Source organism: Telmatherina bonti, assembly GCF_933228915.1.
Source record: "Telmatherina bonti genome assembly, chromosome: 5".
Classification (NCBI taxonomy): Eukaryota; Metazoa; Chordata; class Actinopteri; order Atheriniformes; family Telmatherinidae; genus Telmatherina; species Telmatherina bonti.
Genome location: NC_136623.1, coordinates 14,248,377 through 14,270,542, shown reverse-complemented (window position 1 = coordinate 14,270,542; position 22,166 = coordinate 14,248,377). Strand labels below are relative to the sequence as shown.

Below are 22,166 nucleotides of genomic sequence, written 5' to 3'. Positions count from 1 at the left end.
AATGTCTAGAAATTTGAATTTCTACATGGATCCTGAATTTATTTGCCTGTATTGTATAGTTCTCATAACAGTGTTACAGAAAAGTTTTTTCTCATTAGTTTTTTGTATGTATATTATGTTTTATTTTTCTTTCTTGTTTTTATCATGTTTGTGTCAGGGTTGCTTTGACGCCCTTTTTGCCATATAGAATGCTAATTGACATGTAAAAGTTAGTAAAAAACAACAACCAACTATTGTGAATTAAGAAATGCAATGATTTAAGCTGTCCTTTTATACTTTGTTTAAAGAGTTATCACAATGTTGAGGAAGATCTGATGTTTAAGTGTTTATCTGACAATCAACTTGAAACAAATAAATAAAAAAGAATTCCAGATTACTAATATGGATACATTGGATACACAATATTTTGCATGATCACTGACACAATGACACATTTTAGTGTATAATAATAATAATGATAGTAGTAGTAGTAGTAGTAATATTAATAATAATCATCATCATAATAATAATAATAATAATAATAATAATCATAATCATAATAATCATAATCATTATTATGATGATACAGTTACTTTGATTAAAAAATATGTATACATTTGATTTTGTTATTGCAATTTTTAAAAAAAAAAAAAAATTTGTTGAATACATTACAAAACATCAACCTTTTTCTCATCACTCAAACGGAGGACAAGTTATACTGTCAAAAATCACCAAAATTTCAGTGCTTGTGCAAGGCTGTGTTTATGAATGGACATTCCAACCAGTGGATGGCGCTTAAATGTCAATGAAGCATTATTTAAACCGTCGAAGAAGAAACTAAAACGCTCATTGGATGGAAATACTATTAGTCGGAAGTTACGTTACATTTTGACATTTCTATCCTTTTGGTGGGAAAATGAGTGCATTCTCACGCACATTTAATGTAAAATTAAAGCTTTTCATATTTATATTCTGCTGCGAGCTGTAACGGAATAGTGACGGATATGTCCCAAGCATAAAACTTTGTGAAATAGTCACGCGCAACGGCTTTTTAAGTGTGTTAAAATCATCAGGCTGATCAGAGAAAGTTCACTCCGCCTTTTGTTTGCTAGCATGCTATCACGTTAGTCCACGTCTAAATACTAAATAGCAACAAAGTTCACATTTTTTAAGTTAACTTCACTGCCACTGAAACAAAACTGGACGTTTTGGTGTCGGTTTAAGCCTAATTAACCGTATACAGTAGCGTTTCTTTACTTAAAATTATCAGGGTGTGTTTATTTATTTACTAATTAGTCCAATTTTAACCTGTCGAGCATCGACCACACTAACATGCCAGAAATCAAAGTGAAGCACGTCGTGTCCTGCAGCACCGAAGACACTGTAAGTGTGGTCGTTTCCCGTCTATATCGGGCTGTGTATATTGGTGTATATTGTGTTGTAAGCTTCGTCCAACTCTCTTGTGTGTTTTCATACAAAACAGACTCACAGAGCAGACAACCTGCTAAGCTCAGACACATACAGAAAGTGGAAAGCAGCCCGACCAGGAGAGAAGCAAACATCAGTCATCCTACAGGTTTGTTTATGCTTTTCTGTCTCTTATAAATGTTCGTATAACGTTTAGTTTCTTAGGACACAAAAACAGATTTAAACCATATGATTTGATTAACTTGAAAAATGTTATGTTCCTTGTTGCTTTCAGTCGACAGTTTTTTATTGTCTAAAAGCATTTACTCACCGAAATTAAATAAATAAAAACAGGTTAACTTTTATTTATTGTTCAGTGTTCAGTCTGAGACAAAGATTATACTACAAGAAATGCACAGATCATATTTAATGCAATATGTTTTGGGATGCACATTGTTGTGGAGAAGTCTCTGGATCTTCACACAGTGGAGAGCTTCTCTCCTGGTTTGAGAGTTTTAAGTATGATAAATGTATCCATTTTGTCTATTCTAAAGCCAAATGCTCCTATAAAAAAACAAAAATAGGGGGGCAGAAATGCTATGATGTGAAATCTGAATATTTCTTTTTATGTTTGTTTTTATAAATGAAGATCAAAATAATAAATCTTTGTCAATGAAAAACCTTGTGTGCATGTGTGTGTGTAAACATGTTCAGAGGTAGAAATTGATTTAGTACTTTTATTCCTCAGAAATTTTCTGCATCTTTTGTTTTGATTATATTATGTGTGTATGTGTGTGTTTGTGTGTTTAACTAGTTCCATATGCTTCCAACTTTTTTCTCAGTTTGAGAAGGAAGAGCAAGTGCACAGTATTGATATTGGAAATGAAGGATCAGCTTTCATCGAAGTGTTGGTTGGAAATTCTTCAGCTGTCAAAGACCAAGACTATGAGGTGTTCCCACAAATTACACCAAGTAATGTGTCACTGCCTAACTTCCCTTATTTCCACTCACTTAACATTATGCACTTTGATCTCATTTCAGGTACTGCTGGTCACTTCATCCTTTATGTCCCCCACGGAGAGCCGTAATGGGACCAACATGAACCGTGTGCGCTTCTTTGGCCCTAACCAGCTGCAGAAGAGCACGGCTCAGGAGAAGTGGGACAGAGTGAAAATTGTGTGTAGCCAGCCATACAGTAAGGTGAGTGGATGTCCATTTTAAATGAATAGTATACTTACATTTTAGAGTCTTTTAAGTGGCATTTAACCATTGAAATTACTTATGTGAATTAATTAAAAAGCTAGTGGAACATGTGGTTTGGAGTAAAATATTTAAAATGATCACATGATTGTCACCATACAGCTTGTCTAGCTGAGTGCAGGATTTTCTCAGTGCATGCTGCATTTTCAGCAGCACACTTACACATGTTACATTTCAGATAGTGTAATAATAAATTAAAGTGCTTTAAAGTTTATTTAAAAAGGGGAAAACAAAACGAAAATGAATAGTTTGCTGATACAGTACCAGTCAATAGTTTGGACACACTTTCCTTTGGATTTAATGGAAATGTGTGTCCAGATTTTTGACTGGTAGCGTATGTGTAATGAAAATAGTACTGTAGATGAACTCAAATATATTGGATGACACAGCATTTCCAGGTCTTTTGTCAGCTGAGGCCCCATTTGAGTTAAACAGAAATGTTCTGTAAATGTCTTTTGAATGAATCCACCATCTCCCTTTACAGAACATCGCCTATGGGCTTTCCTTTGTTAAATTCCACTCACCACCTGACAAAAATGATCCTCCGACATCCTCCCCTGTAAGTAACTTCCCATTTATCTAATAGAAACTCTGTTGTTAATGCTGATAATAGTCCATGGTTTTGCTTATTCTTAGAAATGCAAACTTTTTTATTGATTAACATGGTTACATTTCCCATATTTCTTATTTCTCATAGGATGCTGCTGTACATAACCTTTCTAATAATACCCTGATATTAAATCCCATGGATACCCAGCTTCTGTAAAAATAATTTTTTGTGAGATAATGTCAGTATTCAGGCTGGTATTAAATTGCATATTCATTTACACTGTTGCTAGCATTCATTTACTTTAACATGAACAGCATTTACAATAAACCATGTGTACAGTTATTGAATGATTTGCTCGATTAGACGCTATCCCTCTCCAAGCCATACAAACGTAAATGCACATTTAATGTAATGATCTTCAGAGGATCTGTATGTATTGTTGTAAGGTTGAATGTTAAATAAAGATTGTACATCAAAATAAAGCTAATAATACTTCATAAGTATTGCAAATGTCTTTCAGAGGTATGCAAGTGCATTTGATAAATAGTCCTAGGATACCTAAACAGTTGAATCATGATTACTGGATAATCAGACATACTGTACAAAGGTCGGTTCATGGCAAAAGGTTCTGACACTAAGAAGAGCAAATCAAAAATAGAATATTAAACATTGAAGCTACTGGAAAACAATTTTATTGTAGTGTCATGATTTTCAAGATTTCCAGGCTGTTTGGGTGACTTTAACACATGCACCAGATTCCTGAAATACCCTAGAAATGTGGAGTTTCTCCACTCTGCTGACCTGTATTCTCCTTTAATCTAGCCCCCTGCTGTTATGCATGCACACACATAAACACAGAGTTAATGGTGTTGTGAAGAATAAGCATAGATTTGTACAGTTTTTCTGCAGCACATCTCCATAAAAACTCTGAAAACACATGTTTGTGTTTAATATAGCATGCATGAGAATGTTTATACCACAAGTGTGCATGATATTGAGGATCCAGGGGAAATGAATACACAGCTCTACAAAAATTAAAATTCATATGTCAGTAGCAACAGATGCTTTGTAATATTTGCAGCCATGTTAGTTGGTACTTATACCTTAAGATTGTACTGGAGTGGGCTGATTGGACAATCTTGGCAAGATGTCTGGATAAATCTTGCAGACCCGTGTGTTTGCACATTGATGAGTAACATGTGATGACATGTCGGTAATGTGATGAAGTTTTCATCTTCCTTATCTTCCTTCTCTGCTGTCAGAAACTAACAAAGCTGGGGCAGTTCAGGGTGAAGGATGAGTCGCCCTCATCTGGGCCCAGCCTTCAGCCTGGCAGTCTATTCTTCAGCCGGGACAATGCAGCAAAGTCAAGCCCCTCGCACAAAGGTAAATCCATTTATTAGAATGTAACAGCTGCAGATGCCCAATTATTTCCTTCCAGGGCTTTGCAACACTTGAGTGCTGATGGCAGTGAGAGGAAAAAATTTAAATAGCAGTAATTAGCTGCTGTTTTATTTTAAGCTACTTAGCCGTGGCCAAAGGCAAGTGCAAAGAAGTGATTTTAAAGACATTTTACTGTTATCAGGCAATTTTTTTTTTGCAGATAGCTCTCTGGTGTCTCCTCACACCCCGTTGCCCTTTTCTCTTTAGTCTCTCCACAGAGTGACAAGTTGAGCTATGCTGCTGCTGCACTCCAAGCATGTGGCAGCTCTCAGTCATCAGGCCAAGCTTCCTCCTCCAACTCTGCCTCACTGCAGGTACTAAACTCCCCCATCATTAACTGAACTGAAGGGCAGCAAGTAGACAGCTGTTCCTTCAATGAGCCTTTTCTTTATTTAGACCAGACTGAAAGCTGAGAGGAGCGTAGACATGGTGATGCCGAGGCTGCAAGGCTTGTAGGTTCTGAAGGTTCAAACATGTCATGTGGCAATTTTATTTTGATGTCAATCCTTATAGTATTTAATGAATCTAACTTATGCACCGATAACTTAAGTAAATGAAAACATAAACCTGTAGCTTTTTGTTCTTCTTTTTGTAGCTTCAGTAAGGTAGTGACTCCTGCCGAAACAAAAAGTTCAGAGACTCGCTGAACAGCTAAGCTGCTCATGCTTAAATCTGGTCTTCACAGCTTGTTAATGCTAATTCATAAAAAATAAAAAAAAAAGGTTATTTTACTCAAAGGGAAATCCTAATAGTGCACATTTTGACCTTGCCTTTCGCCCAAAGACTGCTGGGATCCAGCTTTCCCGCGACCTTTCATCAGACTAAGCAGTTGGGATAATGAATAAATGAAAGGCACGGTTTGCAGTATTTTATTTTAAAATAGCAAATGGTTTTGTGAATTACCACAATTTATTTTGAAAATCCGACAGAAAAACATGATTGCAATTTTATTATAGTAAGTTGATGAATGGAATAACAGAAAACAGAAATGCTGACTCACTGCCAATAGTCTGTTGGTGTCAGCAACATGTCATTCTGACTTGTGGAAGGAAAAAAGTAATTACTGAACGTCTGATGGGAAGAGCAGCTCAAATTCATGTTTTAGCAAAGCAAGGTGGACTAAACAGATGTCCCCGTGAGTTTAGCTACATTGCCAATTTCCTGCTTCTCACTTTTTATCAAAAGGCTGAAATAATCCACCAGTTTGCAAAGTCATTGTTTTGCATTGTGAGGAAATATTATATTTGATCAAGAAATTGCCTTCCATGCTTGGAAGGACTGTGCACACTGCATTGTTTTTTTCTTGTTCTTCTTTTGAAAGATGACTTTCCTGAGGCAATAAATAAAGCGTCTGTCGGATTCTGTTTTATTCCACGGGCTATCCATCACTTTCTTTCTCCAGTAATTAATAGGTTTTATTCATTATTCTTCCAGGTAATAGCTTTTACATTAAATGATACTGTTTTCCTTTAGCCACCAGCAAAGAGAAAGTTTGAGTTTAGCAAAGAGCGGCAGTCTGCACCTGGCCCTCCTCCCTCAAAGAAGTTGAGTCCTGCTGGATCACCCGAGAGCAAAGCCGCGACCCCCAAACAGAAGCCGAGCCCGGCCGGCACACCCAGCCCAAGCACTGCTAAAGGTAACGCTGGTTGGACTGTTAGAAAGCAGATCATCTGTTCGCTTTTAAAAACAACCTTATGTTTACAATTATGTCTGCAGCATCATCAGCGCAGAAGTCTGGCGAGAAAAAGAGGGAGAGTCAGTCAAAACCACAAGCCAAACCCAAACAGAAGACAAAAACCAAGAGCGAGCAGGATGTCCCATTTAACCGGCTCCTGGAAGGGGTGGTGTTTGTCCTCAGTGGCTTTCAGAATCCCTTCAGAGGGGAGCTGAGGGAAAAGGCTATGGAAATGGGAGCCAAGTATCGGCCTGACTGGACAGCGGACTCCACTCATCTCATGTAAGTATTTTATGTAAGATCACAATATTTAGGCTTGTTCTCTCTTGAGCAGTAATGATAGTTTCCAGATGAAGCACTTGTTTGCAACCTTAACTATAGTCCTGCTCATCAGATGTCAGCTGTTGGTGTGAGCCTGGGTGTTAAGGAAACAAGAGCCAAAATGGTGACAATGACAAGATTAGGGTTTTGTAACAATCTGTCTGATTCCAATGGGGACAGTTCCCTGTATTTGTACACCAGTTTCACCAAAACAAATGTCACCTTGATGTTATTTAACAAAAGCATGTTGTTTAATCCTAGAATTAGTGGTGTCCAAACCAAGTGTTCTTTTCACCCTCCTCTGCTAAAAATAATCCCAGGTCAACAAGACTAAGCTTCAACTCTGACACACGACACAGCATTGTGGAGTAAAAAACAGCTAAATTATTAATTACCTTCAGTATTTGGAATGAAAGTTTGCTATTAGTCTATTAATTTTTTGCCTCCCATTAGATCTGTTCTTTCCTCCTTCAGGTACATTCAATGTTTCTCCTTGCTGACAAGTCAATATCTCATCAGTGTGTGTTTTGGGGTGATGGCCAGATACATCAACTGTTATTGTGTTTTATTGTGCTGAACGACAGGAAGTTTGCTTGATGAATGGATCTAAGAAAAGGTTGTAAAGCTTATCCCTGAGACTGACATCATTTTATCTCCCAGCACCTAGTTTGGAGTAAAGAGTTATTTGACTTTATGCTGGGCTTGCAGTGTTATGTTTTATTGAATCTTCTCCAAGTTCCTAAAACATCGATGGAGAGTAGAGAACAAATAACAGAGTGCAGTAAGCCACAGAGGTGTAATTGCCTGATGTCATGGCAGTGAAGGTCATGTTATACTCAGCCAGAGCACAAAAACAATACTGTCATTTCCTAACGTTAGTTTACTCTTTTCAGCTGGTTTATGGGGGCACTAAAATCAAAATCATATGATGTTTTAAAGGAAAACAAAGCATAATTTTACTCTCTAAACTTTTTAAGTTTTGGTTTTAAATAATTCAACTTTACTTTAAAAATCTGGCAAATTTGTTTTTATGATAATCCCCTCCGCCCCCCCCCCCCCCCCCCCCCCCTTCCCATTTTCTCTGTGAGAAACCACCTTCAGGACAACAGCTTCAGTCAAATCAGAATTTTATTTACTTTCTCCACATATTAAGTTGTTTGGGCCGCTGCTTTTTTTTTTTTTTTTTTATCTTTTTTTGGTGCAAGCTCAGTGACACAGTGCTGCAAATGCTACCAATGTTAAGAGATAAAGAGGGAGCAAAAGCAAAGGAGCTGCAGATAAGCCCAAAGATCAATATGCAGTGAAACTGCTACGTGTTGTTAGATGATAAGATGATTGAAAAACAAGATAAAAAGTTTACTGTACTGATGCAAGTTTTTGACAAGTTTCTAATAGAAAAAACATCATTGATACCCTAAGTAGAAAGTTTATATTAAATATTATCCATTGCAACAGCTGCACATTAGGTCACCTTATGAAGTGTAGTCACATTCCCCCTACCTAGTATATGTGATAAATAACCTCTTCACCCTCTCCTGGAGGGATCCAGGCTGTCCCTCAGGGACCGTCTCAATGATTCGGAGATGTTGTAAACATATATATATATATATATATATATATTTTTTTTTTTTATCTGTTGTTGATATTTTTTTCATTTTATCATTGAAGTTGATTACAGTATTGCGCAACAGCTCTGTTAGCACTCTCAGTAATTCAGTTTGATAGTATCTTGTTTGCAGCTGTCAGAGCAGACCATTGGCCTTGTCAGCTTCTCTGCAGTGATGTAACTATGTTGCATATGTGTGTGTATGTGTGCTCACATCTGTTTCAACCTATTAATCTCCAGCTGTGCCTTTGCAAACACTCCCAAGTACAGCCAGGTGAAATCAGCAGGTGGCATCATTGTGCGAAAGGAATGGGTGATGGACTGCCATAAAAGGAGACAGAAGATTTCATATAAACGGTAAGCAAAGCAAAGCAAAGCAAAACGCTGATAAGATTTTATGTCATTGTTATTAGCAGTGAGATTAAGTAACGCTGGATTGGAGTGTCAGATCTGCAGAGATGCCAGCGCTCCAGGTTGGCCACAGGAGCAGCTGGATGGGGTTCAGTGTCGTTTTTAAGGACACCGCTGTGCCCTGTTGGACACTACAGCTAGGCTTTAGTGTGGAACATGTGTCCCGCGTACAGTATGAATTCATATCTGATTAATACTTTCTTTTAAGCCACGTCTGTATCTCTGCATCATGCAATCTGTGCTCAGCACTCATGCTGATTGAAGTATCCAAAAATACTCCCACCACAGCAGGGTTGCCCACTTTCAACAGAGAGCACTGTAACCTTGAGCAGATGATCCCTGCTGTGATCACATATTCAGCCCACCAAGCTCCAACAGCTCTCTAATTATATGCCTCATTACAGGGGGAGAGCTTTGGCAACATCAAGGTCTTCTGTCATAGTTCCTAACAAATCTGTGTGTACTGAATAATGTAGGGCTGAATGCTCATTTCAAGCATTGGAAGATCCAAATTAATTAGGACGGTACTGTATTTTACTGTATGAAGCTTTGCTTTATTAGTACAGCGTTCGCTCATGCTTGCCAAAAACCGAATGTTCTCCACAGATCGACTTTAACACGAACTAAAAAAAAGTCCAAGATCTCAAAGTTTTAAGAAAAGGAGCAAAGTTTCAATCTTGCAGTTGTAGATCCATTAAATAATGCTTCTCAGTTACATAAAAAGTAGATAATAAAACTGTTATCAAAGTTTTGTGATGTTAATACTTATCATGAACATACACATCTGTAGATGATTGTATTGTTTGATTTAACAAAATTCACGTAGTTTGGGATGTGTAAATTGAATCTTTTCTTTGATGTTGATTATTCATTTTAAAAAATAGCATGGGAGCACCTTTTTTTTCTAGGTATTCACTAAAAATTGCCATTAATGCTTTCATTTAATGGAAGCATCAAGCTTTCAACCACGTGGTACAGCGATTGTCTGGGAATTTACATTGTTAGCCTCAGAGAACATGCTGTCCTTTTTCTAACCCTTAAGTGACAATATCTTTACACTAAACCTGCCTTTGCTTGGGTTTGTAAATTACTTAAATCATTCATTTGTCTTCTTTCTTTGATTTTTGTTTATTTCGGAATGAAGTGCAGGAATGACAGCTTTTTGTCATAAAACTTTCCACTCCTAATGGAAGAAACATACAATAGAATCTTTTTTTTCATATAACTTTAGTAAATAAATTATATTTTGGTTCCATTAATAATTTTTTTGTGCACTACAAGCATTTCTAACCAGTGTTTAATAGGAATGGTAAAATAAGTGTGTTTATGTTTAAGGTATGCACCATATGTGTGCTGTTTGGGCTCTACTACGGTATTTAGAAAGGCTTCCATTTCAGATGACATTTTTATCCAGTTCCAACATTTTTTAGACAAGTGCAGACATGGCTGCTTGCTCATGCGGTCATGTAAAGAAATGATGAGATTTCTTCAGACAGCCAGAGTATGCAAATGAAGAATGAAAAGAGACTGGTAGAGAGCAAAGAAAGCTTTCTAAATAAATTCTGCTGAAGGCCAGTGCCACACTGCGCTGAGGCCTCATTGCACATCATTACTTTGAAATTTTAAAAAAGGGAATTAAAATACGAAGTTCTCTGCAACCTGTGTCGTCATTCTCCATAATGCTCGCCTTTCTCTGTCAGTTTCTGATCACAGATGTCCCCCCTATCCTCCTCTCTTCTCTTGTTGTGAGAATAATCCATTCCCCTGCCTGGCACATCTATTGTGCCGTGTGTGGAGTGTGCAGCTTTGATGATGTATCCTTTATTTAAAAGCTGCATCTGCTATGGGTAATTAAAGAGACCACTTACTTTGATGATGACAAGTGTCCAAACAAATCTGCACGCTCACTCCGGCGCTCCATCGTTCATCGTGAGCATTTGGAGGGAAATGCACAACTTTGCTCACATGCAGTGTTTTTTGCATGTATTAATGAGACTACATGATAGTCTAAGAACCCCAGTAATGCTTTTTACATAGTCATTACCCAATCAGTGAGCAGACAGAAAACAAAAAGCAGAAAACACTCAAGCAGCTCTTTAATAAAAGAACCGAGTAAGTAAACATATTTCTCATTAAGTCTATGCTTGTTTGAAATATCTCAAGAGGTTCTGGCTGAAAAAGTGTGTTGGGTACAAAATGTTCGCACCATAACACTAATTAATCTGCAGCACATCAAGTTCTGTCCCAAACAGACAAAGTTAAAGCTCAACTTTCAGAGTGTTGCACTCTGAAGCTGTTGGGTCAGAGGCATGAAAATGCTTCATGCAAAGACTCTTTAAAGGGGTTCTATTATGGTATTCTGGGTTTTCTGAGCTTTCTACAGTGTTGAATCCTCATCAGACATGTGAACGGCACTGTTTTTTATCACCTAAATGCATGTTTGAGTTTGAGTTCCAGCACTCTCTCCGTTCGGTTTCCATGGCGACGAAAAACGCATCGTTTTAAAGAGTTTTTTCTACTTCGAAATCCTTGTTACGTCCCAGGGGACAAGGTGATTGGTTACCTTCTACTGGTTAACAAGGGCATGTATAAATACATCAGGCGGGTGGAAAACGTCGGATAAAGTTATTTCCAACGATGGCTGGTGAGTTTACCAAAGAGAGACATCCTGCTGCATTCGTTGCTGTGGGTTGCTGTTTTCCACTTCGTTTTCAGGGTCTGATTCAGGTTCCAACATGTAGGGCTGTATGCTATGTGTTGACATTGTATTTTGTTTTTTTTATTGAGTTTATATTAGTCTAATCCTTCTGTTTATAAGATGTTACAATGACGGCGAAAGCAGTTGCGGTGCGCGCTACCGATGTAGTGCAGTGGCGGGAGGCGGGGCTTAATGCGGAAGAGTCTCAATCCACTCATTTTGCCCGCAGGCTGATCTGACAGCCTACGGAGAGGGTCGGTCTGAAGTAAATACATCGATTTGTGACAATAACTTGATCAATCCCAGCCCTTCTGAGATCAGAAATAAAAATAAATTAGCCTGAAATGCACAAAATAGTTCCACTTTAACGACAGCAGAAGTAAACATCATTCACCTAATGAGTGAGCAGTGATTGCTATGTTTCTGACAAAATTTTACAGGTTTAATCTAATAATAAATTCTTTTCTACAGTCATTTGGCAGATGTCATTTGTTAAAGCATCTTGCATGTGATAAGTGATCAAACCTAACATGCATGTCTTGTGGGTGGGAAGAAGCCGGAGTACCTGGGAAGAACCCACCCAAACATGAACAGAAAAAACATTCAAACTCCACATATCAAAGTTTGTGTTCAAACCTCCAGCCGCGGCTCAAACCAGCGACCTTCTTGCTGTGAGACCATAGTGCTAACCACTATTTATTTGTGAAGTTATTTTAAATTGTGTTTTGGTATATGGAACTAAGATAAAAGGTCTTAAATTGCAAAAACAAAACTTTTATTGCTCTTTGTCATTTTTAGTTTTTCAGGTTTAACATCTACATGGTTTAAAAGTTTTTTTTTTATTGAGTTAACACCCATTCGTTGATTCCCCCCCCCCCCCCCCCCCCCCCCCCCCCTGTTTTCTTGACTCCTCCCACTGGGTGGAGGCCCAGTGGAAGATCCAGGTCACTCGGGGTGTTTTTCTCTGCTGGTCAGGGAACACTTTCGGATTCCCCCTGGAGAGCTTGATGAAGTGTCCGAAGAAAGTCTCTCTGCTTAGGCTGCTTTCCACAGTAAACTGGACCTTGGTGTATGGATGGTTGGGTGGGTGGGTGGATGGATGGTTGGTTGGGTGGATGGATGGATGGTTGGTTGGTTAATTGGTTGGGTCGATGAATGGTTGGTTGGGTAGATGGATGGATGGTTGGTTGGGTGCATGGATGGCTGAGCGGATGGATAATTGGGTGGATGGTTGGTTGGTTGTGTGGATGGATGGATGGATGGTTGGTTGGTTGGGTGCATGGATGGCTGAGCGGATGGATAATTGGGTGGATGGTTGGTTGGTTGTGTGGATGGATGGTTGGTTGGTTGGGTGTGTGGCTGGCTGGGCGGATGGGTGGACAAACATGTTCACTTATAGTCTCACCAACAAAGTAGAAAGCAGGGCTGAAAATCAACAAATCTTTGATGTATTAGTGTTTTATTCCTTTTTAGTGATACATCCTTTTCTATTTCTATTTTCTATTGACTGAATTCGAAAGATATTAAACGTACCATGAATTGTAAAGAAAATCATCAAATATTTAACAGCTGACAGGCTTCTGTTATGCAACAGGATTCATTATGTCTGCCAGCTTTGAGAAAAGAAACTAATGAGGTCAAAGCAGATACATGCCCTAAAAGATTCTGCATGACAAAGTCTTCATCATTTCATCTTATTTTTTTTTCTCCCCGTTGCCACATAACATCTGATTGAAGGAAATAGTTGAATCATTGCTTTTATTTTGTTTTTTTTTGCATTCAAAGTGTTTTCAGATGGTTGTTTGTTGTGAACTGGCCTAGTTAATGTTGTAATTAATTAAGATAGAGACCAATACAATTAAATGTCTGTTCTGGGGAGTTTTGTGCAGGTGTGTCCTATAATTTCTTAGTGGATCAGTATTAGCATACATGTACCTTTCTAAGCTGATGCAAGCTTAAACATTACATCAGAAAGTTTAACCTGCACAAACCTTTTTTATTTTTCATTGATAGATATTAGATCAACGTTAAACATTTCCAATAACATTTAAAGTAAGCAAAAAATATAACCTGATATCGTTTTATTTCATATTAATAAAAAAATGGTTCAACAAAGTTTTCAAGTAACCTGAAATTTTCACAAGGTTTTCTAAATAACTTCCCAGCTACATGTGGATTAATTTATCTGACTTTCTGCAACTCTCGGGTAGATCCGCCACTTGCCTTTAACTTTTGCTTTAAAGACAAAGTCTACAAGGTTTCAACATGCAGTTTGTGAGACAAACCAGTGAGGCAAACTTTTGTTAATGTTTCCAGCTACTGAACTTGGGGAGTTTTTCCGACGAAACTGTGCATCTGTCTGGCATCCTGCCTCTTATCAGCGCTCTCACCACATAGTAAAAGTTACTCTAATGTTCACTCTTGTCACATTGCTTCCTTTGTCTGTTTCTAGCTCTGTGCTCTGATTCATAATCATAATGGCCAGTGTGTTAACATTCAGTTGCTGGTCTGTGATGTGGTTCCTTACAGAAAAACACACCTCCTGTGTGATGCTCCAGGCTGGAGTACAGGATTGGGAGATGTAGGTCCTAAATCCTGGGGTGCTGTGAGACAGTGGCAGCTCCAGAAAGGAGAACACTGGATGTCAGACTCAAATCAAAACAACTTAGAAAAATGTCCGAAACTTATGTGCCTTGGCTTTAAAAGCTGCATTTTTCAGTCATTCATCCAGAAACATTAGTAGTGATAACATCTTTTCTGCACTCTAGTTTTAGAGTTTTGCATTAAAAAAAGAACACTGATTTAAGCTTACTTATTACGCTGATATCAGTGTATCATTTCAAGCACACCTACCATCCAAGATAAGCAGAGTGCATCAGACTCCTTTGTGTCTTTTTTGTGATAACACTGTCACAAGCAGCTGTTCCTGTATTACTCCCCTTGTCCGCAGCCTCATTTTTCATTTTCCAATTTCCTGGATTAAACCCGTCAGTAAAATGTCCTGCAGTTTGTGCAGAAATGATCTGGTATTATCTGTGGCATTAACTGTCTGCACTTCACACTTCCAAGGAGATAACGTCCCTCTCACTTTATATTGGCTTGGGGAAATGTATGGAAAAATGAGAAATGTTGTTCCTTTTCTAAGTGGCCTGTGTGATAACAGCACTTACAAATTCTCTTTAAATTTACACGCACGTTTAGTCTTTTTGTCTTTAAGCTTTTTTTAGGTGACATTAACTGCATTAATTGATGCAAAGACGAGCAAAGTCTAAGAAATGTGAGCTTCCGATAAAATTAACAGGTGATACCTTTATGATGTTTGTTAGCCTAATTATTTTGATTATTCTCCAGTTTGTCTTGTTTGTTTTGCAGTTTAATAAACAAATAATTTCCTTCCTCTTGCAGTAGATTAAATGTCTTCAGAATGCAAATAAAAGTGTGTAATTCACAGGTGCTGTGAATGTTTTAAACACCAGGACATCGATTCGCCTGCTGGATAATATTTCCTTCTTTTGGAAACTTGCATTTATCACAAACCTGCCTCATAAGACCCTCGACACTTCCAATCGCTTTGTGCAAGGGAAGCAGATGGGAAAACGAGATGTATTGTTCAGACATTCTCCTGTTCCCTGGCTTTTCATCATCCTGACACGTTTTGCTTCTCATTTTCCAACAGGTATTTGATGAATGGAGCGGAGTCGAGCTCAGAGAGCGAATTGGAAGCGGATGACCAGAGCGAAGAGGAAATGAACACACGGGTCAATTTTTTTTTCCTGTTGTCAACTGAAATATGTAATCAAAGCCGAAATGACTCGGATTAAACCCTCCATCTCCTTTTCTGGTTTTGCAGACTCCACAGAAAAAAGAGAGACAGATTACTCCTAAAAAGACCCCAGAGAAGAGGGATGAGGACGATGAATATGCTGGTTCCACTGATGAAGATGAACCAGGTAAGCAATTCATAATTTGAGGTGATTTAGTTTTTTAATTGAACCATACCTGACATCTCGGTTAACATTAGACATTTTCACATCATTTGTCTTCCTTTTTACACTCCTGGAATTGTTGGGATACAAGATGAAGCGTATAGCTTTGATGAAAAATGGCTACAGGTTGACAGCCCAACAAATCTTACAAAGGCTTTTCAGTTGATTTACAACCAAAGTGCGTCTCAAACAAAGAGTGGCATGGTAAAGTTAAAGGGAAGGAGGTGAGCATCTCCTCCTGTAAACATGTCTTGAAACTTAAATAATTCCCCCTCTCTTTTTTAAATCTTACTTTCAAAAATAAAATAGAGTTAAAGTTAATAACTGTGGCTACGTGCAATAAAACCTGAAACAAGTAGCCTCCAATGATGCACCCTGTACAAGCGAATTATGTGCATTCCCAAGAGGACTGGGTTGAACTTAGATTGCTATGCATGTATAATTTCCATCTATAGTTTATAAATTAAATATTCATTTCCAAAGAATGATTAAACCTGGTAGTTTAGTCTTGCTTCGATTGCCAGAGATCAGTTGCATCCTCCTTTTTTCTTTTCCTGCTGAAGAGGAAGTGTTCTGTTTTATATTTTTATATTCAATGCTCATCTGCTGTTTAGGTTATTTTGATATGAGATATTTGATGTATGAATTGGCTTGAAAAAGTATAAGCATCTTTCTCATAAAATGCATTGCAACTTGTGATTTAAATAGAGTTATTGCGCGTGTGTGTATATGTGTGTGAACATGTGTTCCAACCTTTGTTATGAAGTTCTAAATAAGCCGAGTAAGTGCTGCATTTAATTTGGACAAACTGAGCATCATTAAATCACACAAAATTGTGGATTTAAACGAATGTGAAATACTATTCTACAGTCATTTAGCAGATGCTTTTATCCAAAATGACTTGCATATGAGAGTGAGAACAACACAAGCACAAAATCAAACAGTAGAAGACATCATAGGAAGGTGCTAGTCGACTGCTGCGAGTCCAGTTGAACGCAGGTGTTGACATGTAGCGCAACAGACTGTTATTTTTCTTTTCTTTTTGTGTCCCCAATGATATAATGTAGTTATTATCTTCCCTAGAGGATAAGTTGTTTCTTCCAAACATATTGACAACATAAATAGTCTCGTCAATTTGGGTATAAATGCAAACATGTACATCATAAAAAGTCCCAGTTGGCGTGTGAACCCTGACATTTAAACAATAGAATGACCCTATACTCCAAGTTCAGTGTGGACACTGTGGCACAGACATGCACGTCTTCTGCAAGCCTCTCAATATTGAAAAGCGGGGAAAGAAACTCTTTTTGTTTGTACTCCCATCAGTCTTCATTGGTCTTATTCCACTTCATAATAAGTTGCATTGAGCGACCATATGTTCCAGAAAACCACACTGCCAAAACCCCAGGACAAATCCAGATTTGTTTTAGCAGACTGGGGACTGGATGAGCATAAACTTGTCTGTACACTGAGCTAAATGTTCTGTAAAAAATTAAAGTGTGATGATCTTTGAAAGGCTGTACTTGCATTATTATGGCATCATTGTTATATTAGTTAAGTTAGTCTCAAAATGACAACAGTAATCGCTCAGCGCGATATTATCATCTATTGCTTTAATTTCTGAGACAAGTCATCACATGGCAAAATTTGTTACTGTGACCGGCCTAATCATCGAAATATTTCCATGATCAAACAATAAAGCAGCCTGTTAAAGGGCCATTTGGGCCAATTGTGGCTAAAATGTGCCATGGCAACCTATTTTTGTTAATGCTGCTTATATTTTATTATTATTCATTCTTCTCCCCTCTAGATTTACCCACAGAAATAACTCAGGCAACACAAAACAGTAAAAATAAAAGAAACCTGTTTTATTCCTGAAGGTCAGTTCAAGTGCAAACCAAAAAGGAGTGCAGCCTGGTTCATAAAGATTCTGCTAATGGTAAAAGTATAAAAATGAATCAAAATCAGACAAACCTCAGTCTTGCTGATAAATAAGTAACATATTTGTGCTTCCGTGTTGCAAAGATTAAAGAACTGAGATTAAGTGGCCGTGACTCATGGGAAGTGATTCATTCTGTTAGCTCAAATAACTGGAGACTGAGGGAGGGTGGCGTGGAGCTGAAGAGAGGACTGAATGAAATGAGAGAGTGCGGGGTAAAAGGTGAGAGCCAGGGGGATTAGACAAAAAGGGATAACCTCTATGAGCACTTGAAAACGAATGAGTTGACGACACCACCGTGAAAAGGACAAGAGCAACACGCATACTGTAGATGCAGTTTTAGAATGGAGACAAGACCCAATCACTGTGAAGGGACTTATGCATGATTCTCATTTCTATGTTAATGCGAGGCCAGAAGTAAAGTGCTGAGGTGCATCATTAAAGCGAGACAACAGCCTCCGACCAAACAAGTCAAATACGGGAAAGTGCATTTTAAACAGAGCATGTTCTCTTTCCCGTTCAACAGCTGGATTGTACGATAATGTCCGTGTTGCCTGCAAGGTTACAGCTTTGAACTGCTGATGTATATTTCATAGAAACCTGGATTCACCTGGCATTTTAAGTAGGAGACTTTAAAGTGTTCTCTCCCAGATGGCTGGGAATTTGAAGCAGATTTAACCCTCAGACATTATTCTAGTTAATTAGTTTTAAGATTAGGGCCGCACTGCAGTCACAAGGCTGTTAGTGCACACATGGGAAACTGTAAAAATATTTAACTTCTGAATGTAATTTTCTGAAAGGGCTTTTCAATATAATAAATCCCCTTTTTCCACAGTTGATTAAACCCCCTTTTTTTTTTTTTACCCCAAACAGCCGGAGATGAAGATGATGACTCTGCAGTGGACACTGAAGACGAGCTGCAGAGGTAAACCGAAGAAGTTTGTCACGTTGAGTGGACCAGTCTGGTGAAGCCACGTCGGTCTCTGATAAACGCTACCTCGTAGTTCTGCAGAGAATCTATCAGCTTTAATGTTTTGCTTCAGTCCTGCTGCTTTAATCTGCAGAGTTCTCCTCAAAAGCCTGATAACCTTCTTCATGCGAGCATGTCGCAGCACAGTTCACACAGACAGCACCACTCGCTGTCTGCACGGGCAGCCTATTGATTTAAAACAAGTGTTATCTGTTTTGCTCAAGATACTTGTGAGACAAAACTTTAAAACAGTGCTGGAAGGTCTTTTGTGTAAAAACTACTTTTGAACATGAATGATCTTCTGTAATCTTTATGAGGTTAGTTTTGTAAGTCGTCCCTCCTGGCTGTGAGTCACTCACAGCTCAGCAATAGAAACGACATTATTCTCAGCATTACTGTCCTCTATAGTCTACATTTTTAATTCATGACATTTTTCTGGTGAGTTCTTTCATGAAATAAAGTTTAGTAACATGAACAAGAGTAACTTTTTTTTTTATCAGTTTTAATAAAGCTTAGCCAATGACCCGACAGTAGGACACTTTGTAAGTTTGCGATACTGCAGGAAAATATGCTTAAACTCCACCTTAAGCAGGCAGATGAAATCCTATCTGTGGCTGGAGCAGCTTGTAGAGCTTTTGCCCATATAGGCGAATAAACAAGACTAGCAGGTGAGATTAGTACTTTGTAGACAAAATTAGTAATAAAATGACTTGTTCTTGTGAAAGAGTGGAGAGCAGACAGAAGAAAGCAGCAGCCAAAACGATGAAAGAGGAAGATCTGTACGGGGGGTCGACGGATGAAAACACTGATGCTGAAGCTGAAGAGGATCATCCCATCCCTGAGCTACCAGGTACATCTGTCTGTCCTCTTATCACTGTGTCTTCCTGTCCCTGCACTTCACAGGAACAGACGTGTCCCGTCTGCATCAGACGGCGTAATGAGCGACACATATTAGACATTAAACAGTAGGGGTGGGAAAATTAAATCAAAAATCTGAAATCAGGATTTTTTTTAGTCAAAAAATCTTTTTTTTCCAAATATATAAAATTAATCCAATTTTTGTTATTTTTATTGTTATTGATCTTTTTACTTGTATTCTTGGGCGTTATAGCAGCAGAACGATGATCTGGCTACTGTGTTGTTTTTTTCCTCATTGAAATGAAGAAAAATGACGAGCACAATAAAAATTTTATACGTTTTTTTTTTGTTTTTTTTTTAATCTACAAAAATCAGCAATATTGGAAAATTGAGAGAATTGCAATTTAAATCAAATTGGCACCCAAAAAATCGGAATCGAATCGAATCAGGACAAAAGCATATCGTCACAGCCCTACTAAACAGGCGTCCTCGCCATCTGCTTTAAATCTGCTGAAGGCCCGTCTGTTTACACTGGCCTTTTGTATTAAACGATAAGTTAACATTTTTTATCTGATTTTATTTTGATTTCTTTTAGTTGTTATTATTTATTTTACTTTTAGTTGTAGTATTTCACATTTTAATTGCCCTTCCATATGTTATTTATTCGGCTCTCTGCACATTGTGGCACTTTGGTCAACTTTGTTGTTTTTAAAGTGCATTATAAATAAAGTTGCATTGCATTGCACACCATAATTAGAAACACTTCTAAATTTTATATTTTTTTTTTTGTACTTTATACTCTCATTCATTGTAAAAAGTTGCTCCTTCCTCTTCCAGACTTCCTCAGTGGAAAGCATTTTTTCCTCTATGGTACATTTCCCAACAATGAGAGGCGACTTCTGCTCCGGTACATCGTTGCCTTTAACGGGTGAGAGAGACTTTGTTTAATTGTTTTTTCCCATAGTTCACAGTTAGAAAAGTCAAGGTTTGCACGACTAATTGCAGTCGTGTCTTTGCCTCAGAGTGATCGAGGACTACATGACTGATAAGGTGCAGTTCGTGGTGACCAGTGAAGGGTGGCACGACTCCTTTGAAGACGTGAGTCCTATCGCTAATTTCTTCCTTTGGCATTTCATTTTTCTTGACTGCTATTTGTATGTATGTGTACGCGTGTGTTTATCTAACACTGACGGGACAGTTTTGCATTTTAAAGAGGAAATTGCTAGCAGTAACTTTGTGTGACATGCTGCTCCATTACTAGAATTGCACTGCTAAAAACTTTTTGTTTGTTTACGCCACGTCCTCTGAGCATCACATTAGCATTTTTTGTTATTTAATCTGAGAGATTTTATTATTATTGAGGTGAAGTATTGAGGTGTTCTGTTAAGGGGAAAGCTTTGTGACCATTCTTCCTTTCATCCTCACTCCTATGACAGGCGCTGATGGAGAATGGCAGTCTGAACTTTGTGAAACCTGCATGGATATATGCAATCAATGAGCGACAGAAGCTGCTGCCGTATCAGCCCTACACCGTCGTCCCCTGACAACACTCACATCACACCCTGAGGATGAAGCAGGGAACGCCATGAACACATTCTCTTATTTCAGATCAGTCGTTTCACTTTGAAGAAGCAATATATCAACTCTTGTTCATTTACATATTACTTTTAACATGGTGGTAGTAAGAAGAACTTCAGGCCTTTGTGTCTTTTTCCACAAAGCTGTATCAAAGTGTCTGTTAAGTTGTGTCCCTTGAGGTAAATGTTAGGATTAGTTCTGGATTTATTTTGTAGTTCTTCCTCTTCAGGTTGCTGGTTGGAGTCAGGGCAGACAGTAAAATCATCATCACCATCATCATCAATCCTGTGCTGCTCTTCACTTGGACTTCATGAAAGAAGCAAATTCTATGATTGAGGACTTGTGTGGATCCGTCAGCTCCTGAGCTGCTGCTGCTCGGCTCGGCTCGGCCACCTCGGGCAGCAGGAGGGAAAAAATGAATAATCACTCTGTCCTGACAGCCACAGGCGGTGAAAAGACTCTTGACAGGATTATTTTTATTAGATCCACCCAAAGTCAGGTGAAAGGTCCTGGTTATTTAAGGTTAGAGCAGAGTTTTTTTAAGGAGGGGTTCAGAAAAAATCAGGAAAACTTTTATTGATCCATTTATTCTGTTTAACATGGTTAAAAAAAAATGTTTCTGAATTTTTCTTTTCTAATTCACATGTGTTTATTTAATTTTAATAGGGACAAACTTAGGGACACAAAAACTCTTGTCAGTATTTACATCATTTCTGAAATTTCCAAAATGTCTGCTTAATTTATGTGGAACTGTTTGGGACACCATCTGCCTTTGCCTCTGCTCTACATCAGCTCTTTAATACCCTCCATTTTTACTTATTATAATTGTAGAAATGTATTATTTTGTCTAAATAAAAACACCAACTGCCCGTGTTTCTTATTAAACTTCCTCTGCACCGAGCTGCTCTCATTTCTCTCTGCGCCTTTTGTCTGTGTTTGCAGGTTGAGAGGCACTCTCCTTTTCATGCCCTCTCTGATCTCCAGTCCTCTTTCCACTCTTTAATTTACTTCTTCTCCTGTTTTGTGCCCGCAGCCACTGGGTCTCCTGCTCTTCAGTCAAGGGGATTAGAAGGATGGTATGTGGACGGGAGATGGGGAGGCGGGAGGGAGGGGGGTTATAGGGGAGAGTGAAAGCAAGAAAGATGAAAATGTTTGAATTCTCTGCAACGCCTTAAGTAACTAAGAGTTGAGTTGTGTGCTTGGACTTGGTGTTTGAGGCCATTTGACACGAATGAATCGAGGTGAAAATAATTTTCATTCCACTTTCTGCAACTTCGTGTACTGACTTTATTTTCATGTCGGAGCCACTTCAGGGTCGAACCCATTTAAGTCTTGGAAGTAGGACAATTTATTGCAGGGAACGGCATCAACCGCTCTGATGTCATATTTCACTTCAATGCACAACAGCCACGGTGACGGCAGGGAGTGTGCGCTGCTTTCAAATTGTCACATTTGACATGTTGCCTATGTTCAAGCAGCAGTTCC

At 38.4% G+C, this 22,166-nt stretch overlaps 1 protein-coding gene across 2 annotated transcripts; it reads left to right on the top strand.

Annotated features, from left to right (window-relative positions):
- The first annotated feature begins 885 nt into the window (after positions 1-885).
- xrcc1 (X-ray repair complementing defective repair in Chinese hamster cells 1) lies at positions 886-21,532 on the top strand. 2 transcript variants are annotated; one of them, XM_079240718.1, is made up of 17 exons: positions 886-1,362; positions 1,463-1,555; positions 2,229-2,336; positions 2,518-2,586; positions 3,131-3,205; positions 4,459-4,582; positions 4,847-4,953; positions 6,113-6,275; positions 6,356-6,596; positions 8,482-8,598; positions 15,027-15,108; positions 15,201-15,300; positions 18,149-18,200; positions 18,971-19,095; positions 19,941-20,031; positions 20,126-20,201; positions 20,540-21,532. In XM_079240718.1, the coding sequence occupies exons 1-17, from the start codon at positions 1,312-1,314 to the stop codon at positions 20,645-20,647; spliced, it is 1,782 nt and encodes a 593-aa protein (XP_079096844.1). In that variant the 5' UTR covers positions 886-1,311; the 3' UTR covers positions 20,648-21,532. The 2 variants fall into 2 exon arrangements, with proteins under 2 accessions (XP_079096844.1, XP_079096843.1); XM_079240717.1 differs by having other exon boundaries at positions 2,428-2,586.
- The last annotated feature ends 634 nt before the right edge of the window (positions 21,533-22,166 follow it).